An 18,277-nucleotide genomic window follows, 5' to 3' on the forward strand; every position below is an offset into this window, starting at 1 on the left:
AGGGGCATGGATTTCCAATCCAGAAATCGTGAGTTCGATTCTCGTACCAAAAATTGAAAAAAAAATCTTCCATGATAACACGTTTTGATAACAAAAGGATTAACATAACCAGGGCTGCGGAGTCGGGTCATATTTCAAGCGACTCCGACTCCGACTCCGACTCCGGCTTTCTGAGTTAAGCTGACTCCGACTCCGACTCCGGCTCCGGCTTTTCACAAATTGATGACTCCGGCTCCGACTCCGACTCCGGCCTTCCAACTCTAGCTGACTCCGACTCCGACTCCGACTCCAGCTTTCCACAAATTGTTGACTCCAGCTCCGACTCCGACACCAAATCTTTATTTAAAATATTTATAAATTTGAATTAATCACATCACTCACATTTCAGTTCACACTTGCGCGAATACTGTAAACCGGGGTGACATTTATGTTCGGGGTGTTTCGCAAAATTCTAAATACGAATTATTTATGCAAGCAGAATGGTATGGAACCATACTAAGCTTGGTAGATAAGTGTTCGTTGTTCTATGTTACATGTTTTCAGCGTTATATAAACAAAAATCATAAATATATTCAGATTTAAACGCATTTTAAGCACATCAATTTTGTAAATAAATTTAAATTTTGTTGTTTGAAAAATTGGAACTTTTTATTTAATTACTTTAAATTTACTTTCATTTTTTTTTATATGCTAGCTAACTAATTTTTAATTGTACTTTTTTTTTTAATGAAATATTAAAAGAAAGTTAGCCTTCATGATCGAATTGACATATAAAATCAATTTGCATAACTTTAGACTGAAATTTTGAAGAAACACAGTAACTATCAAAGATATCCTGGTTTTGAAATAGACAATTTTCAAAGCCACTATTTTTTAAAGCTCTTTTGAATTTATTTCAGAGGACGTACATGGAAATTATGTGATCCAGCCCAGTACACACTTTAAACATATAAATAATGAGAAAATTCTAAAATTTGAAAAATAAATTAAAATTATAGCAATTTTATCACCCCGATTTAAGGTGTTTAAAAAAATAGACTTGTTCAAAGATATTATTTAGGGATCCACCACTTGCATATATTTTTTGCTTCGACTTTTTTTATGCGATCAGGGGCAGTATAATAGTTGATAATTTATTAGTAGAGTTATAATGTCAATTTTACAAATGTTTTTTAAATATATTTTTTTTTCGTTAGTACCGATAGTGAACCTTAATTTTCCTATAAAAAAAGATCTACTTAAAATCTTAGCAATTCTATGGTGATATATTGACATTTAGTTGAATTAAAAGTTTGCAAAATTAAGTTTAGATAAGTTTTATATAGAATTTCCAGAGTTATGTAAACTTTTATACTAAGTAGTTAGTAAACTTTATATTCAATCTAAATTATTTTATATCGGTCAAAGATGCCAATTTGGAGTTGGGGGGCTGGATTTATGGTGATTTGTCAACAAATAACTTTATGTTAATTTTCGAAAGGTGTACAAACTTTTTTAGCACCTTTTTTTATTTTTGTAATAGTATTTGTTATAGAAGTTTTTATAGAAATCATCTTTTCATGAGCTTTTTGTAGCAAAATGTTCGGCATGAGTTTTTGAATAAAACGTAGTACTAGGTGTAGTGGATGAGATTGGTAGGCGAAGAATAAATAAGATACTCATACAAGCTAGTAATTGGAAATGCCACACCTTGCTTCGAATATACATTGATGTTGAGTGTGTGCGTGTGCTTGGCTGACGCGAGAGAGAGAAAAGAATAAACAGTCTTGTGTTATGTTTTGGGCCTGAACAACGCGTGTTTCTGTGTCTCCGAAAATAATCCCAAATATTCGGAAAATCTGAGAAAAATCCCGCTCCAGCCACGACAATGGCGCAAACAGCGCTCCCGCGATTGTTTAATAGTGAAGAAACTTGTTTTTACAGTGAAAATGTGAAAAGTTTAGTGCATTTTTCCGCCTGGTTCGGGTGCTGTTCTGTGACGCTTGGGAAGCCATGATGAAGCTGCCCGGTAAAAAACATACAAGGTTGGATATTAGGCCAAGTGACTGACATGGCTCGACAAACGTCGGGCGTTTAACGACTGCATGATTGAGCTGAAATGTTTTGTTCCGAACGACGGAACAGTTGTTTATCACTAATAAAAACGTGAGTAACAGTGTTGTTATATTCAAATAGTGGTTTTAGTAAACTGCAATTGCAACATAAACAAAATTCGGTGAATGTCCTTAATATAGCACGGTTTTTACTTTCTTAATTATTTTGTGAACTGCGCCGTTAATTTTGCCAAGTAAATCGTGACCAAGTTATTGCAGGAGGAGGTCTAAGCGATGGAAACGAAATTACATGAAGATTGCGATTAAAAAAAAAACCAGGTTCGGTAAGCTTTTGCGGCAAAAAAAAAATGCATGAACAGAGACGAAATACTTGACAAGTGTTTACCCTGTAAGAGAAAGCGTCTAAACATTACCACGATTTAGGACCGAATCTTTAAAAATTAGCATATGGTAGATGATCTACTGTCGGTCTGATGAATGGTTGATGTTTGATCAAAATTCTAGTTTTTGTGGGACAACGTTGAAAAACTGTGTTAAACCATTGGTTGTCTAAACGAGTTAATTGAATATTTCACTAATATAGAAGAAACACTGCATATTGATACAACGATACAGTGAACAGTTAAAAAAAATATGATTTTCTTGGCGCTGAACACTAAATTACCATGGAACGAAAATAAATGCAGATGTTTTATAATATAGCAATCATAATGAATTCTTGATGGTATTGAAGAACGTTTGGTATCGAGAAAAAGAGAGATATGAGCCGGTAACATGGAGTGAAACTTTCGCAGCTCTCATAGAAAACCTCACAGCAGCTTGACAGAAAGTTTAACTCCATGTTGCACTTCTAATTTCTCGATTGAAGAACGTTTGTGAAATATATGCTTATGTCCCCTGAGAGGGTAGAGCGTGATTGCTAAAAATTGAGCTTGAGTCCCCTGGGAGGGTAGAGCATGGTAGCATTGCTTGAGTCTCCTGAGAGGGTAGAGCGGAAGTAGAGCGTGATTGTTGAAAATTTGAGCTTGAGTCCCCTGGGAGGGTAGAGCATGAACGTGAATGAATTAGAGTTTGAGTCCCCCGTGAGGGTAGAACTCAAATGTTGGAGTTTTTGAGCTTGAGTCCCCTGAGAGGGTAGAGCGTGATTGTTGAAAATTTGAGCTTGAGTCCCCTGGGAGGGTAGAGCATGGACATGGATAAATTGAAGTTTGAGTCCCCCGTGAGGGTAGAATGCAAATGTTGGATTTTTTGAGCTTGAGTTCCCTGAGAGGGTAGAGCGTGATTGTTAAAAATTTGAGCTTGAGTCCCCTAGGAGGGTAGAGCATGAACGTGAATGAATTTGAGTTTGAGTCCCCCGTGAGGGTAGAACGCAAATGTAGGAGTTTTTGAGCTTGAGTCCCCTGAGAGGGTAGAGCGTGATTGTTGAAAATTTGAGCTTGAGTCCCCTGGGAGGGTAGAGCATGAACGTGAATGAATTAGAGTTTGAGTCCCCCGTGAGGGTAGAACGCAAATGTTGGATTTTTTGAGCTTGAGTCCCCTGAGAGGGTAGAGCGTGATTGTTAAAAATTTGAGCTTGAGTCCCCTGGGAGGGTAGAGCATGAACGTGAATGAATTTGAGTTTGAGTCCCCCGTGAGGGTAGAACGCAAATGTTGGATTTTTTGAGCTTGAGTCCCCTGAGAGGGTAGAGCGTGATTGTTGAAAATTTGAGCTTGAGTCCCCTGGGAGGGTAGAGCATGAACGTGAATGAATTAGAGTTTGAGTCCCCCGTGAGGGTAGAACGCAAATGTAGGAGTTTTTGAGCTTGAGTCCCCTGAGAGGGTAGAGCGTGATTGTTGAAAATTTGAGCTTGAGTCCCCTGGGAGGGTAGAGCATGAACGTGAATGAATTAGAGTTTGAGTCCCCCGTGAGGGTAGAACGCAAATGTTGGAGTTTTTGAGCTTGAGTCCCCTGAGAGGGTAGAGCGTGATTGTTGAAAATTTGAGCTTGAGTCCCCTGGGAGGGTAGAGCATGGACATGGATAAATTGAAGTTTGAGTCCCCCGTGAGGGTAGAACGCAAATGTTGGATTTTTTGAGCTTGAGTCCCCTGAGAGGGTAGAGCGTGATTGTTGAAAATTTGAGTTTGAGTCCCCTGGGAGGGAAGAGCATGGACATGGATAAATTGGAGTTTGAGTCCCCCGTGAGGGTAGAACGCAAATGTTGGATTTTTTGAGCTTGAGTCCCCTGAGAGGGTAGAGCGTGATTGTTGAAAATTTGAGCTTGAGTCCCCTGGGAGGGTAGAGCATGGACGTGAATGAATTAGAGTTTGAGTCCCCCGTGAGGGTAGAACGCAAATGTTGGAGTTTTTGAGCTTGAGTCCCCTGAGAGGGTAGAGCGTGATTGTTGAAAATTTGAGCTTGAGTCCCCTGGGAGGGTAGATCATGGACATGGATAAATTGAAGTTTGAGTCCCCCGTGAGGGTAGAACGCAAATGTTGGAGTTTTGAGCTTGAGTCCCCTGAGAGGGTAGAGCGTGATTGTTGAAAATTTGAGCTTGAGTCCCCTGGGAGGGTAGAGCATGGACATGGATAAATTGGAGTTTGAGTCCCCCGTGAGGGTAGAACGCAAATGTTGGATTTTTTGAGCTTGAGTCCCCTGAGAGGGTAGAGCGTGATTGTTGAAAATTTGAGCTTGAGTCCCCTGGGAGGGTAGAGCATGAACGTGAATGAATTAGAGTTTGAGTCCCCCGTGAGGGTAGAACGCAAATGTTGGATTTTTTTAGCTTGAGTCCCCTGAGAGGGTAGAGCGTGATAGTTGAAAATTTGAGCTTGAGTCTCCTGGGAGGGTAGAGCATGAACGGGAATGAATTGGAGTTTGAGTCCCCCGTGAGGGTAGAACGCAAATGTTGGAGAAAAATGCTCTAGACTAACACTCAAAGAATCTTCAATACTTTTTGTACTAGTCGAGAAGAAGAGAAGACTGTAACAACTATACGCTTGAAAACATCTTTAAATAAAGCGAACTTATAATTAATTTTATATGAACTTAAAAATCTTATTGATTATTGAGCAACTACAAGACTTGATTAAAGATCATTAGGCTCACAACCTTGACGATATTAATTTACACTAATGATTGAAATTCTAGAAAGATTGATATTAAAAACAAAGAATTTCAGTCCTTTCGATGTTATGTTTAAAGTATCAAAAAAACTGATAACCTTGACGACTTAAATATGAGCTCCGATTGAGCTTCTGAAAATGGGTAAAATGTAATAATTTAAAAGTGATTGGTAAAACAAAATAGATAATTTTTGAAAGAATTTCAGTCTTTTTGAAGTGATGTAAGAAGATTAAAAGTGATTGGTAAAATAAAATAGGTATTTTTAAAAGAATTTCAGTCTTTTTGAAGCGATGGTTTAAGGATCGAAAGGCTTGTAACCTTGACGACTTAAATTTGAGCTCCTGATTGAACTTCTGAAAATGGATAAAGTGTAAGAAAGTTAAAGAGATTGGTAAAACAAAATAGATATTTTTTAAAAGAATTTCAGTCTTTTTGAAGTGATGGTTTAAGGATCGAAAGGCTTGTAACCTTGACGACTTAAATTTGAGCTCCTGATTGAACTTCTGAAAATGGATGAAGTGTAAGAAATTAAAAGTGATTGGTAAAATAAAATAGATATTTTTAAAAGAATTTAAGTCTTTTTGAAGCGATGGTTTAAGGATCGAAAGGCTTGTAACCTTGACGACTTAAATTTGAGCTCCTGATTGAACTTATGAAAATGGATAAAATGTAAGAATGTTAAAGAGATTGGTAAAATAAAATAGATATTTTTTAAAAGAATTTCAGTCTTTTTGAAGTGATGGTTTAAGGATCGAAAGGTTTGTAACCTTGACGACTTAAATTTGAGCTCCTGATTGAACTTATGAAAATGGATAAAATGTAAGAATGTTAAAGAGATTGGTAAAATAAAATAGATATTTTTTAAAAGAATTTCAGTCTTTTTGAAGTGATGGTTTAAGGATCGATAGGCTTGTAACCTTGAAGACTTAAATTTGAGCTCCTTATTAAACTTCTGAAAATGGATAAAATGTTAGAATGTTAAAGAGATTGGTAAAATAAATTAGATATTTTTAAAAGAATTTCAGTCTTTTTGTAGTGATGGTTTAAGGATCGAAAGGCTTGTAACCTTGACGACTTAAATTTGAGCTCCTGATTGAACTTCTGAAAATGGATGAAATGTAAGAAATTAAAAGTGATTGGTAAAATAAAATAGATAATTTTTAAAAGAATTTCATTCTTTTTGAAGCGATGGTTTAAGGATCGAAAGGCTTGTAACCTTGACGACTTAAATTTGAGCTCCTGATTGAACTTATGAAAATGGATAAAATGTAAGAATGTTAAAGAGATTGGTAAAATAAAATAGATATTTTTTAAAAAGAATTTCAGTCTTTTTGAAGTGATGGTTTAAGGATCGATAGGCTTGTAACCTTGAAGACTTAAATTTGAGCTCCTTATTAAACTTCTGAAAATGGATAAAATGTTAGAATGTTAAAGAGATTGGTAAAATAAATTAGATATTTTTAAAAGAATTTCAGTCTTTTTGTAGTGATGGTTTAAGGATCGAAAGGCTTGTAACCTTGACGACTTAAATTTGAGCTCCTGATTGAACTTCTGAAAATGGATGAAATGTAAGAAATTAAAAGTGATTGGTAAAATAAAATAGATAATTTTTAAAAGAATTTCATTCTTTTTGAAGCGATGGTTTAAGGATCGAAAGGCTTGTAACCTTGACGACTTAAATTTGAGCTCCTGATTGAACTTATGAAAATGGATAAAATGTAAGAATGTTAAAGAGATTGGTAAAATAAAATAGATATTTTTTAAAAGAATTTCAGTCTTTTTGAAGTGATGGTTTAAGGATCGAAAGGCTTGTAACCTTGACGACTTAAATTTGAGCTCCTGATTAAACTTCTGAAAATGGATAAAGTGTAAGAAATTAAAAGTGATTGGTAAAATAAAATAGATATTTTTAAAAGAATTTCAGTCTTTTTGAAGTGATGGTTTGAGGATCGATAGGATTGTAACCTTGACGACTTAAATTTGAGCTCCTGATTGAACTTCTGAAAATGGATAAAGTGTAAGAAATTAAAAGTGATTGGTAAAATAAAATAGATATTTTTAAAAGAATTTCAATCTTTTTGAAGTGATGGTTTGAGGATCGATAGGCTTGTAACTTTCACGACTTAAATTTGAGCTCCTGATTGAACTTATGAAAATGGATAAATGTAAGAATGTTAAAGAGATTGGTAAAATAAAATAGATAAATTTTAAAAGAATTTCAGTCTTTTTGAAGTGAGGGTTTGAGGATCGATAAACTTGTAACCTTGAAGACTTAAATTTGAGCTCCTGATTGAACTTCTGAAAATGAATAAAATGTAAGAAATTAAAAGTGATTGGTAAAATAAAATAGATATTTTTAAAAGAATTTCAGTCTTTTTGAAGTGATGGTTTGAGGATCGATAGGCTTGTAACCTTGAAGACTTAAATTTGAGCTTCTGATTGAACTTCTGAAAATGGATAAAATGTAAGAATGTAAAAGTGATTGTAACAAAAATAGATATTTTAAACGAATTTCAGTCTTTTTGAAGTGATGGTTTAAAAATCGAAAGGCTCATAACCTTGACGACTTAAATTTGAGCTTCTGATTGATCGTCTGAAAATGGGTGAAATGCAAGAAATTAAAAGTGATGGATTTAAGGATCGATAAGCTTATTACTTCGATGACTTAAAATTGAGGTAATGATTGAACTTCTGAAACTGGATATGATTAATGAAATTGTAAGAGATAAGTAAATTGTTGATTTAAAATAACGGGACTTAAGATTTATGTTTTCCAGGATGGACTTAAGAAGAGCTATAGACTTTTGATCAACACGAATTAGGCTAAGACCATGTTTTTGGAAGATTGGCTGAAATACGCAATATCATGCTTATTTAATCATTAAGTTCCAATTATCGTTGCATCTAGCCTCTTTCGGTTAGGTTTTTGTTTTTTTTGTTTTTTTTTTTTTTAGGTTTATTTACAGGATAAATTTGTGGACCACATTGGGCCTTAGAGACGGAACAACCGGTAGCAGCAAACTGCCACGAACGTTGAAGGGTTTCGGATAGAGGACATCATTCACTGTTATCTAGCTCGGGCATCGATTAGACGACATCGTTCGCTGTTATTTATCTTCAAAGAAACTATTGTATACGAGATTAGATATATATTGTAAATAGTTTTGAAAAGATTCAGGTTTTTACGCCGGATGTTATAAGGCTTTTCCTGGCAAAAAAAAAAGAAAAAAAAAGAAAAAAAAATAAAGGCCATTGAACGAAATTTAAATATTGTATAGATTAGGTTATCATTGATGTATTTGTTGTAATTTCATTAATCAAAGAGTAGAAGAGGAGGAGGATGTAGTGGATGAGATTGGTAGGCGAAGAATAAATAAGATACTCATACAAGCTAGTAATTGGAAATGCCACACCTTGCTTCGAATATACATTGATGTTGAGTGTGTGCGTGTGCTTGGCTGACGCGAGAGAGAGAAAAGAATAAACAGTCTTGTGTTATGTTTTGGGCCTGAACAACGCGTGTTTCTGTGTCTCCGAAAATAATCCCAAATATTCGGAAAATCTGAGAAAAATCCCGCTCCAGCCACGACACTAGGTTTTTGTCAAACTTTGAATTCTTAACATGTTTCATCACAAAATGCGCATAGGGCCCAAGGTGTGTAAATACTTTTTTTAAATATTGTACATGCAAGCAAAAAGAGGCAGCAAAGAATCAATTAAATATGTTAATAATTATTTAAATATGTTTTAATTTTTTGACTACACAGCCACAATTGTTTACTATTGTATGAGTTATGAAACTATAGTTTAGTGTATACAAACATTGACAAGAGAGGATTAACAGATTATCATGCTGTGATCTTAGTGAAATTACACAATAAGAGCTTTCCAATCACAATAAAAATGCTTCGAAAACAACATGACATCTAATAATTATCTTGGTCCAAAAAATAAATTGATTAAAAAAAATGTCAACGCAGTGCACGTGATTCAATAAATAAATTTAAAAAATTGGTAATTAACCAAAAAATTATAACAAATAATGAACAATAAATAAGTTCATAAATTATATAAAATATATTGATAACTCCGACTCCAGCTCCGACTCCAGGTCTATCAGAAATTTACGACTCCGGCTCCGACTCCGACTCCAGCTCATAAAATTTAGCCAGCTCCGACTCCGACTCCGACTCCAGCTAGTCGAGTTTTGACGACTCCGACTCCGACTCCGACTCCAGGTCCCCAAAAAGACCCGACTCCACCGACTCCGGCTCCGACTCCGACTCCGACTCCACAGCCCTGAACATAACAGTTGCTTAATAGCATTATAATAAAATCCAATACATGAATAAATATAATTGTAAAAAAAAGACTGAAGTAAGTTCTAACACTTTTGCATTTAATCGCATTGCTACAGAAACTTCCTGCATTGGATTGGAAAGGTTGGATAAAGGTACTGTAAAACGCCTGAATGTTGATCACGGAAAAGCTCTTCAATTCAAAAAAATCCTTCCTTGTTGTAAAACATACACAATCAGACCAGCTACATATAAAATCATACAAGCTCAGTTTCGTATCGCCAAACGTGATTCATTCAAGAATACATTGTATATTCGTATATCTGCACACCAGAAACCAAAAAGGAAAGCTTGCAAGCTTGAATGAACTTGTGGAAACTTCAGTTGACATCATTACTCTGGACCGGCTGAAGGTGTTTGCCTTCGTTCCGCGTTGTAAACAATCAAACTAGAGTAAAGTTCACACGTACTACAAACGTACACACATGTCATGCTCAGAATTCGATATCACGATTAGCTGATAAGATAAGTGTCCCTCCTGACGCCGCCTATACCGCTCAAAACTGCGGTGTCGATCTAGCTGGTCAGTAAGTATTGAGAGCTCGATGACATTGGCCTAATAGCTAATAAAACGGAAAGGTGCCACTTTCAAAAATGGACTCTGGAAATAGAAAGTTGTCGCAGGACTATGCAGTAGGAGGTGCAGCTCAGGGTAGGTATTGTGTAGAAGTTAGTACCTAGTTGCTCTAATAAATGATTTCAAATATTATTTAAAGAAAAATGCCAACAATGGGTCGAGAGCAGCGAGTTTTCAACGATAAGCAACGATGACGTTTCCTCTCTCAGTGGTCACAGCACGGAGTTTATTTCGACCGTTGCCGATAGTGATATTAGCTCGATAGCGGATGATGTCGCCAATATCAACATCACCAAGATAGACAAGGGTTAGTTAACCGTTGCAATATAAATAGACACTAATCGTAACCGGCTCGAATCCTAAACATATCGGCAGGAAATGAGCTGAAAATAGTATCAAACACCGCCAACGTCACTGATATCAACCACACGGAGATTCTCCAGACGGTCTTCAAAGGCAATAGCACACAAACGTTCGGAAACATACAGGTATGTTGGTACAGATATGAATGGACGAGTGTGATTGAATGCGGGACATGATGTGCGCCTAATCACATGTGGACGAACGCGAGTGCAGTGTTCAAGTTCGATTAGATACCTTTGCAAAGGGATTTTTGAAATGCTAACTTGCAGTAACATTAAATGGCTCATTTGTTAAATATTTTAAAAAATATCAAAAATATATTATACTTTTCCATGCATTCCCTAACCAGAAAATTTCAAAGTTTGTGAATCAGTGAAAAAATAAAGATTTAAAAACATAAATTTAGCTGTTTGCTAAATGATTTGAAATCGGAATTTTCACTGTAATTTATCAATATATAAAGTCAAAATTAACCATATAATTATGCAAAGTGTACTTCAGTTAACGAACATAATTTCCTTCAGATCGAGAACTCGAACAAAATCCACATCGGCAACGTAACGTACGTGACTGGCCCGATTCACATCATCCACACGAACGGGAATAACCTCGGATCGGTCCAGCAACTGATCACAACAACTACACCTGCGGCGGCACATCCCCATTCCGATCAATCGTCGGAACAAGCCTCTAAGGAGTTCGTCCGGTCTCCTCATGGAGCAAGTGAAGGCGAAAGCAGACGGACTACCGCGGAACAGGTCGAACGAAATCGGGATGATTTGTTTGTGTCGAACGTTTGTAAGACAGCAAGTTGAAGTGGATTGATTTATATAGATTTTAATTTTTATAAGCTCTTTTTCAGCAAAACATATTGATACTAAAGTGTTACGGATAATTGACAGAAGGACATGGCTTGCCCAACCTGCACTAGAGTTTCAACCAATGGAGTCTCCGGTACCCTACGTAGTCATCTGTAAGTTTGATGTTTTGTATGAGATCGATAATTACACCTCAAAATTATTCTATTCCAGCTCACACGGCAACGGAAACTGCGGACACACAGGCAGGGATGGTTTACATGGTCCGGAACATTCAGTGCTTCCACATTGAGTCCCGGCGCTGGCACGACATTGCTTACAACTTTCTGGTGGGCAATGATGGGAATGTCTACGAGGGTCGCGGCTGGCAGCGAATTGGAGCTCACACCCATGGGTACAACAGCCGAGGAATCGGGATTAGTTTTGTGGGCTGCTTCATGAATGAACTTCCGGCCAAGGTGGCGATCGAGGCGTGCAAATTACTCATTGAGAGGTTTGTATTTAGTGAGAAAATCGTAATCGTAAGTATTAAAAATTTACTTCGTATTACAGAGGCGTTAAGGACGGTTACATCCAGGAAGACTACAAACTCGTGGCACACTGTCAATGCAGTCCAACCGAAAGTCCAGGGCGGAAGCTATTTGAAGAGGTCAAAACTTGGCCACATTGGACTGCAGATCCATGACTTAGACTTATGAGGCGTTTCTCGATATACTGAAACAAAAAACACTTAATTTGAATAAAAAACAGTATACTTTTCAATAAATGTGTGATATTGAAATCATTCTTTGTCTCTCCACTAGTCGACGGCATCGTTGAAGAATATCTTCGCACTGCTCAGGTTGCAAAACAGCAGATCAAACTCCTGCTGGACCATCTTGAGTCGACGCCGACTCAGCGCTACCGTTTGGAGCAACTTTTCGCTATCGCCGTGGTTGCTCGTCTTGACGCACTGAGCCTGTTGGGCGTCCAGCTTTTCGAGCTCGCGGTTGTACTTGTTCTTGACCGAGCGGAACCAGTGCAGCGAGTTGAACTTGGTCGTTTGGTCCAGAAGCTTAAGGATGTAGGCAAGACCTGCGAATAACCATATGTTAAGGTGTTTAAGGTCATTTAGAAAGGTTTGGAATGTGGAACCACTCTAATGTTCATGAAGAGATTAAAGAAGGAAAGTTTAGGATCACTTACCAATTGCAAATCCATCATCCGTAAATAATGCACCAATCTTATCCTTCTTGGTGATTTTCTCCTTCGCCTTTACAATATACTCCACAAAATTGATAGTCAACGGCGGAATGATCATGTAGAAGTTCTGCAGGTGAATATTTTCCGCATGGCGCAGCGTAAGAAACGCGTTCACCAACAACCGGAAGTAGTTGGTATCGATGCGATAGTTGTTGCACAAACTGTTGATGTCGTGCTCTAGGATTTCAGCAGCACTGACGGTCGTATCGTGCAGAACTTCCTCTTTGGTGTAAGCGGTAAAGTTCAGTGGTTGATCGATCATCGGTAGATAGACCGTTGCCTCGGTACACTCGTGAAGCGCTCCGGATCGAATCATCCGCACGTAGCCCATGGCGTTTCCTGAAAGCAAATTGATGTTAGAATGAACAAGCTTGTTCGGTGTTTTCAATCTTACCGATGTGACAAATCAGTTTGCGGAACAGATCCATGTACGTTTCGCCAGCATCGGAAAGACCCAAATTCTTGATTCTTCGATTGAACGCGTGTGCCCGTTCGTAATCGTACGTCTGGTTCAGCGCCTCGGCATTCTCCAAGAAATACTTGGCGTCACTCGTCAGCCGAGCCTTGATTTGCTCATCGAACAGAAAGTGTGAAAATGTGAAAAATTTCTGTCTCAAAAACTGGAACGTGTAATTCACTGTCGTATTGATAATTCCATTTCCGTGCCGGCGCAGCGAATTGGCAATGTGGCCGATGCTGACTGTGTTCAGGAAGTTATTGTTGCTAGACTGTTCGATGAAGATCTGGAAGTTCAGATTGTACACGTAGTGGCTGACAAACTGTTCAATGTTATGCATAATCTCCAGCACATCCAGTCCCTGTTCTAGCGTTTGCTTGGGCAGCTGATCCTCGATGCTTTCGATCTGATAACTGGCAGCCTGACAGCGCATCTCTTTGTAGATCTTCCAGTCGTGCTGTGAAATTGACGCCAGCGTGTAGTACGTATTACTGAGGTATCGTTTCACGTGCTCTTTGATACACAGGTATTGACCACCCACCAAAAGTGGTTCCATTCGAACCAACGAATGGATGTTGTTCAGTGCCATTGAAGTATCGTTAAACGGATTAAACGGTTCGATTTGAGCAGTCTTTCCATAATAGTCCAACCTAATGTACGTCTCAATATGGTTGCTAATTTGATTCATTAATGATTCGCTGAAAGTCTTGCGATGATATTTCGCCAATTTGGCGACTGTTTTCTGCATATTATCATCTGTTGCAGAAACTTTTCCCAAAGAATCGGTACAATTTGATGCAGTCTGAACCAAATATTTCAAATTGTTTTGCGCGTACGCCTGGTCATAATACTCGGCCACGTGGAGTGCGAAAAAAGATTGATGCCAAAACAGAAACTGTATGTCACACAATCGCCGAAGTTTGCTCTGTAAATTGGACAGGGTATCGATTTGATCCAATAGGAGACGAATTTTCTCGTAACTTTCCGGTGTCAAACTCTGCTTGGGATCGCTGATTGAGACTGCCAGACGGGCGATGGTCAAACGAGTTCGATTCGCTGGTCCGCTCATGCATCGTTCAATTACGTGGAAGGCCGAGAGTTTATCGATGAAAACTTCGCTTTTCTTAGCCTTTGCTTGTTTGGCTTCCGTTATGAGCTTTTTCTAGAATTTAATGAATTGCATTTATTTTATTTTATTACCTAAATAATTGAGCATCATTGTATTATCACTTTTCAATTTTCTAACAATCACTTAAAATTGTTAGTATTTCTTTATATTGAACCTGATTTGAATAAAAAACGGTAACAAGCGTAAACTATCAATGCCCACAGTCAAATGACTTCTGTTTATGCCACTCTGAATTGAAAACTAGGAAAATTTACGTTACGCAAAAAGTACACGAATATTCATATCTCAAGCATCGCAAATCAAGACCTCCGAAATCTTTTTTTTTGTACGAAAGGCAAAAATCAAATTATCACTTACCTTAGAATTTACCACAATTATAAAAATCTTGTGCTGCAAATGCTGGATAATAAACTGGTTCGTTTCTGCTATCGCTTGCTGGTTGCTATCGAAAAAATTGTTCACGCACTGCAGATATTCGAGCAGCTTTCCAACTGCCTGAAACATGTGCCTATTGATGGATTCCTGCATGTACCAGTGCAGCGAAGTGACCGACTGTACGAGAAAGCTAATTTCCTGCGCGTAATGAATTCCCTCGAAAATCAGTCCACACTTTTGGCGCAACACGTCCAGCGTGGTGTCGTGTTTGGTACTTTTGAAAGCAGCTCCAATTCGCACCAACCAACTGCTGATCTGAATGCAGTACACGAGAATATCCTTGGCCAAACTCTTCCGGCGATACGTCAGATGGGCATCTCGTGCCTTGCGGTAATCGTTACGATCACAGTCTCGAATCGTCTTGTGACCATATTTGCGGAAGAAATCATCCGGAATCCAGAGTACTTTTCCCATCAGAGGGACGCCACAAAACTGAGAGTTAAAGATTAGGGGTAAGACCATTATTATACATTTAATCGTCATACAAACCTTTTCATTGACATCCATCAAACCTTTGAGCACCGACTTATCGATGCTGACAAACATATAATGGTACAAGTTGATCATTGCGTTGAGCTTCACGACTGTCGTAGTCTCATCGTTGCTAGACAAACTGGCACTGAGCCCAGCTGCTTCAGTCGTGCGCTGTTTGAGATACTTAAGAAACCTATCGGCAAACACTGTGGCCGATTCCATCACTAGTTTCTGCTTGGCGTTAAACATGGCCTCTAGTACGTGCTGCAAAATAATCAAAAAATGATTAAAAGACTCAAATTAATTTTGCTTAATTTTCTACCTTGTAGGCATTCTCGTCCAACCAAATAGCAATTTCATCTATTGCCTTGTTCAGATCGTAGATCTGATCGGTTTTGACCGGCTTTGAGAGCTTCTTAGGATTCAACTTGAGGGCGCGAATCTGCTTGACGTAAAATTTCCAGTACGTTTTAAACTTCGAGTTGGTCAAAACTACATCGAACAGCAAAGGCATGAACATTAAATCTGCTATATAGTTGAACATTAACTGAAATAATGAATTCAATTATGATAATGTTCAAATACTTTTCAATTTAAAAAAAAAAACCTACGTCCAACTCCCAGCTGGAATGATTAAAGTGGCCAAACTTGTTGGACGGATCAAACAGGGCTCCCAGCTGCAGCACAATCGTCACGGACACCTCCACGATGCGCTCAAAGTAGCACTTGATCCGGGTAAGCAACTCAATTCTACCACTGATGGCCAACAGTGACGATCGGTCCAAGGTGACCAGGCTCTCCTCACGTAGCTGTTCCGTGTTATCGTCCAGCGATTCGTCGAAACACTGGAACTCCCGGACCATCTCTTCGAACTCATCCCGCAGCGAGTCAACCTCGTGGCACAGCGCACTAAATGTGTACAGAATTTTGTTCAGGATTTTATTGTCGGTGTCCACTAGCTGGATGCAGCTGAGATCCTCCTTTGAGGTATCCAACCGAATCGATACCGTGGGTGTCTTAGGTTCTTCAAGACTTATGTTCGATGCGAGACGCTGCAGCTGCACATCATAACTGTCCAAAAAGACTCCAAACTCTTTGATCTGGGTGGCACCGTAGTAATCTAGAACATAAACATTTTGACCCTGTTTATTGGATTCTTTCTGACAACAAAATCCCGCAATAAGATTGGGTTTTCACAGGCTACATTAAATAGCACTAAAAAAATCTACAGGAATTCCATGCCTCTGTGCCCTTTCCTGCTATTTGATTGAATTTATTAAACCAATTTTTTTAAATGAAATATCTGTTAATTTAATTCTATATAAATAAAACTTTTTTTTCTCGGAATGTTGCGATTACAAAATTAAAACAACAATACAGAATGAGTCATCCTGTAAAAAAAACCTTAATTTTTAGAACGGCGCTTACTCAAATTTTTCTGATTGCGTTGCATCTTGTAGTTCAATTCTAGTATATTTGTTAACCATGAATTAGATTTGATTATATTGACGAAATATTGTTAATAAATGCTGTGAAACCATAGCAAAACATCACATCACAAATTAAAAATCAATTGATTAAGTTCGAGCTGTCATAGTATTGTTGAGAAGGAAACGACGAACAGACCAAAACAAAATACGAGACAAACTGATATAAATTAAGGGGATAGTTGATTGGAAATCGCATTCGCATTTAGAAGCACTTTTTTTTATCTTACTTCAATTAAATGATTTTTAACAAAATATTAAGAGACTTAATTAATCTCAAATCTTTCTACAGAAATATGCATAATCTTGCAGAAATATTCCATTGCCTTTATGTGCTAAATAATGTGGATATCACGCTTTTGACCCATTTTTATTATTAAAAAACAAAATTCATTAAAGCATTAGATTTCTTTCCTTTCTCATATAAACATGTATCAATTTTCGCAATGCTTGAAAATTAAAACATTGCTTTTTCTTTGGAGATATGCTGTTTAGCTAACCCCTTAAACCCCAATAAAAATAATACGGTGCTTTTTAATGTGTTTTAAGTGACTAAGAGGTGAGCAAACATTGAAGCACAACTTGGTATTGGTTACCCGAACCATGTTGGAATATATAAAACGCATTTGGTTATCTGCTCTATCTGACCAGGAATTTTGATTTTTTTTTTATGAAACCAATTAATTGAAATAAATTCTTCGAATGTGAAAGTTTGTTTTATTACAAATTTAAATTCAAGAGCAGGAGCGCCGCCGCCCCCCTCTCAAAATTTTAACCTTTTGCCTGAGCGAGATAAGCTGCCTCCTTATGAGACCCCCCAAAGCCCCCCCCCCCCCCGCCATGTTCAGTCAGAAGTCAGCCGCTGTTTAAGAAAGTTTGCTTGATAAAAATGAAGTTACTATTACATTCAATCCAGCAAAACCAGAAAAACACACTTTGACACTTTTCATATGAATCGTAGTTCTGATCAAATCGTGCTATATTTACATACACTTGCAACTGCGACAAGTTTCCAATCGAAATTTTATTCTGAGGTCGTTTTGTCACTCTTGGTATGTACGTCTACAGTTAACATTTTTCTTTGAAAACTTGAGATTCTGTCAAGCAAATTCAAACAATTTTCGGGACAAAAAGTGAACAAAACAAAACGATTTTGTTCCTGTTTAAGTAAGGTCAAACATTAAAACGCGTTTTTATCAAAGATAATTTGAAAAGATCGGAAAGATAATTCGATCACACCAAAATGGCGTTCCTGAGCATACAAATCTACAAAAGCGTACGCACAAGAAGCAGAGAGAGCTCTCACACACACACACACTAGCAAACATTGAGAGAGGCAGCATAATTCGACGCCATGTTGCTTCGCTGGCAGTGTGCGCTTACGCCAGGAACTTCATATTCTCTCTTTCTCGCGAACCACTGGTGGGTGGCGCAGCCATTTTGTGTTGACACAATTTATGCTGGTGTCATCGTTTTGAACTACGGTGCGTCTCCATATCTTTTCAAAGCCGGGCTTTTCTGTCGTGTTGAGTTCTTTTGATTACATTATTTTGTTGTATTTGTCGAATCCAGCAAAAATATAACACCAAATATGCTCTACAGTGATCTACGATTGTGTATTCCAAGGTAGGCCAATATGGCAATAATTGAATATTAAGAATACTTATTTGGTAAAGTAAGTGATAATATGGTGTATTTTTCCATCGTTGGATTTTATGACTTTTCTAAAGTTGAATGCATTTGGATATTCAAAATTTTGAAAAATAAAGGCTTTAGATAACTC

At 37.7% G+C, this 18,277-nt stretch overlaps 2 protein-coding genes and 1 long non-coding RNA gene across 3 annotated transcripts in view; 1 reads left to right on the plus strand and 2 right to left on the minus strand.

Annotated features, from left to right (window-relative positions):
- LOC128092558 (uncharacterized) overlaps positions 1-18,277 on the minus strand; it is a 57,818-nt gene that overhangs the window by 2,504 nt on the left and 37,037 nt on the right. The gene's annotated exons all lie outside the window — the stretch shown is intronic.
- On the plus strand, positions 9,817-12,054 carry LOC120424142 (peptidoglycan-recognition protein LE). Its single transcript, XM_039588185.2, has 7 exons — positions 9,817-10,164; positions 10,229-10,396; positions 10,465-10,577; positions 10,977-11,250; positions 11,315-11,425; positions 11,484-11,763; positions 11,823-12,054. The coding sequence occupies exons 1-7, from the start codon at positions 10,107-10,109 to the stop codon at positions 11,953-11,955; spliced, it is 1,137 nt and encodes a 378-aa protein (XP_039444119.1). The 5' UTR covers positions 9,817-10,106; the 3' UTR covers positions 11,956-12,054.
- On the minus strand, positions 12,005-16,624 carry LOC120424141 (WASH complex subunit 4). The gene is made up of 8 exons (XM_039588184.2): positions 16,436-16,624; positions 15,619-16,127; positions 15,330-15,554; positions 15,023-15,271; positions 14,456-14,965; positions 12,907-14,131; positions 12,456-12,851; positions 12,005-12,344 (listed from the first exon to the last, which is right to left on the minus strand). Exons 1-8 carry the CDS (start codon positions 16,458-16,460, stop codon positions 12,070-12,072), a joined length of 3,414 nt encoding a protein of 1,137 aa, XP_039444118.1. The 5' UTR covers positions 16,461-16,624; the 3' UTR covers positions 12,005-12,069.

The sequence above is a fragment of the Culex pipiens genome, chromosome 1 (assembly GCF_016801865.2).
Source record: "Culex pipiens pallens isolate TS chromosome 1, TS_CPP_V2, whole genome shotgun sequence".
In the NCBI taxonomy this organism is placed as follows: Eukaryota; Metazoa; Arthropoda; class Insecta; order Diptera; family Culicidae; genus Culex; species Culex pipiens.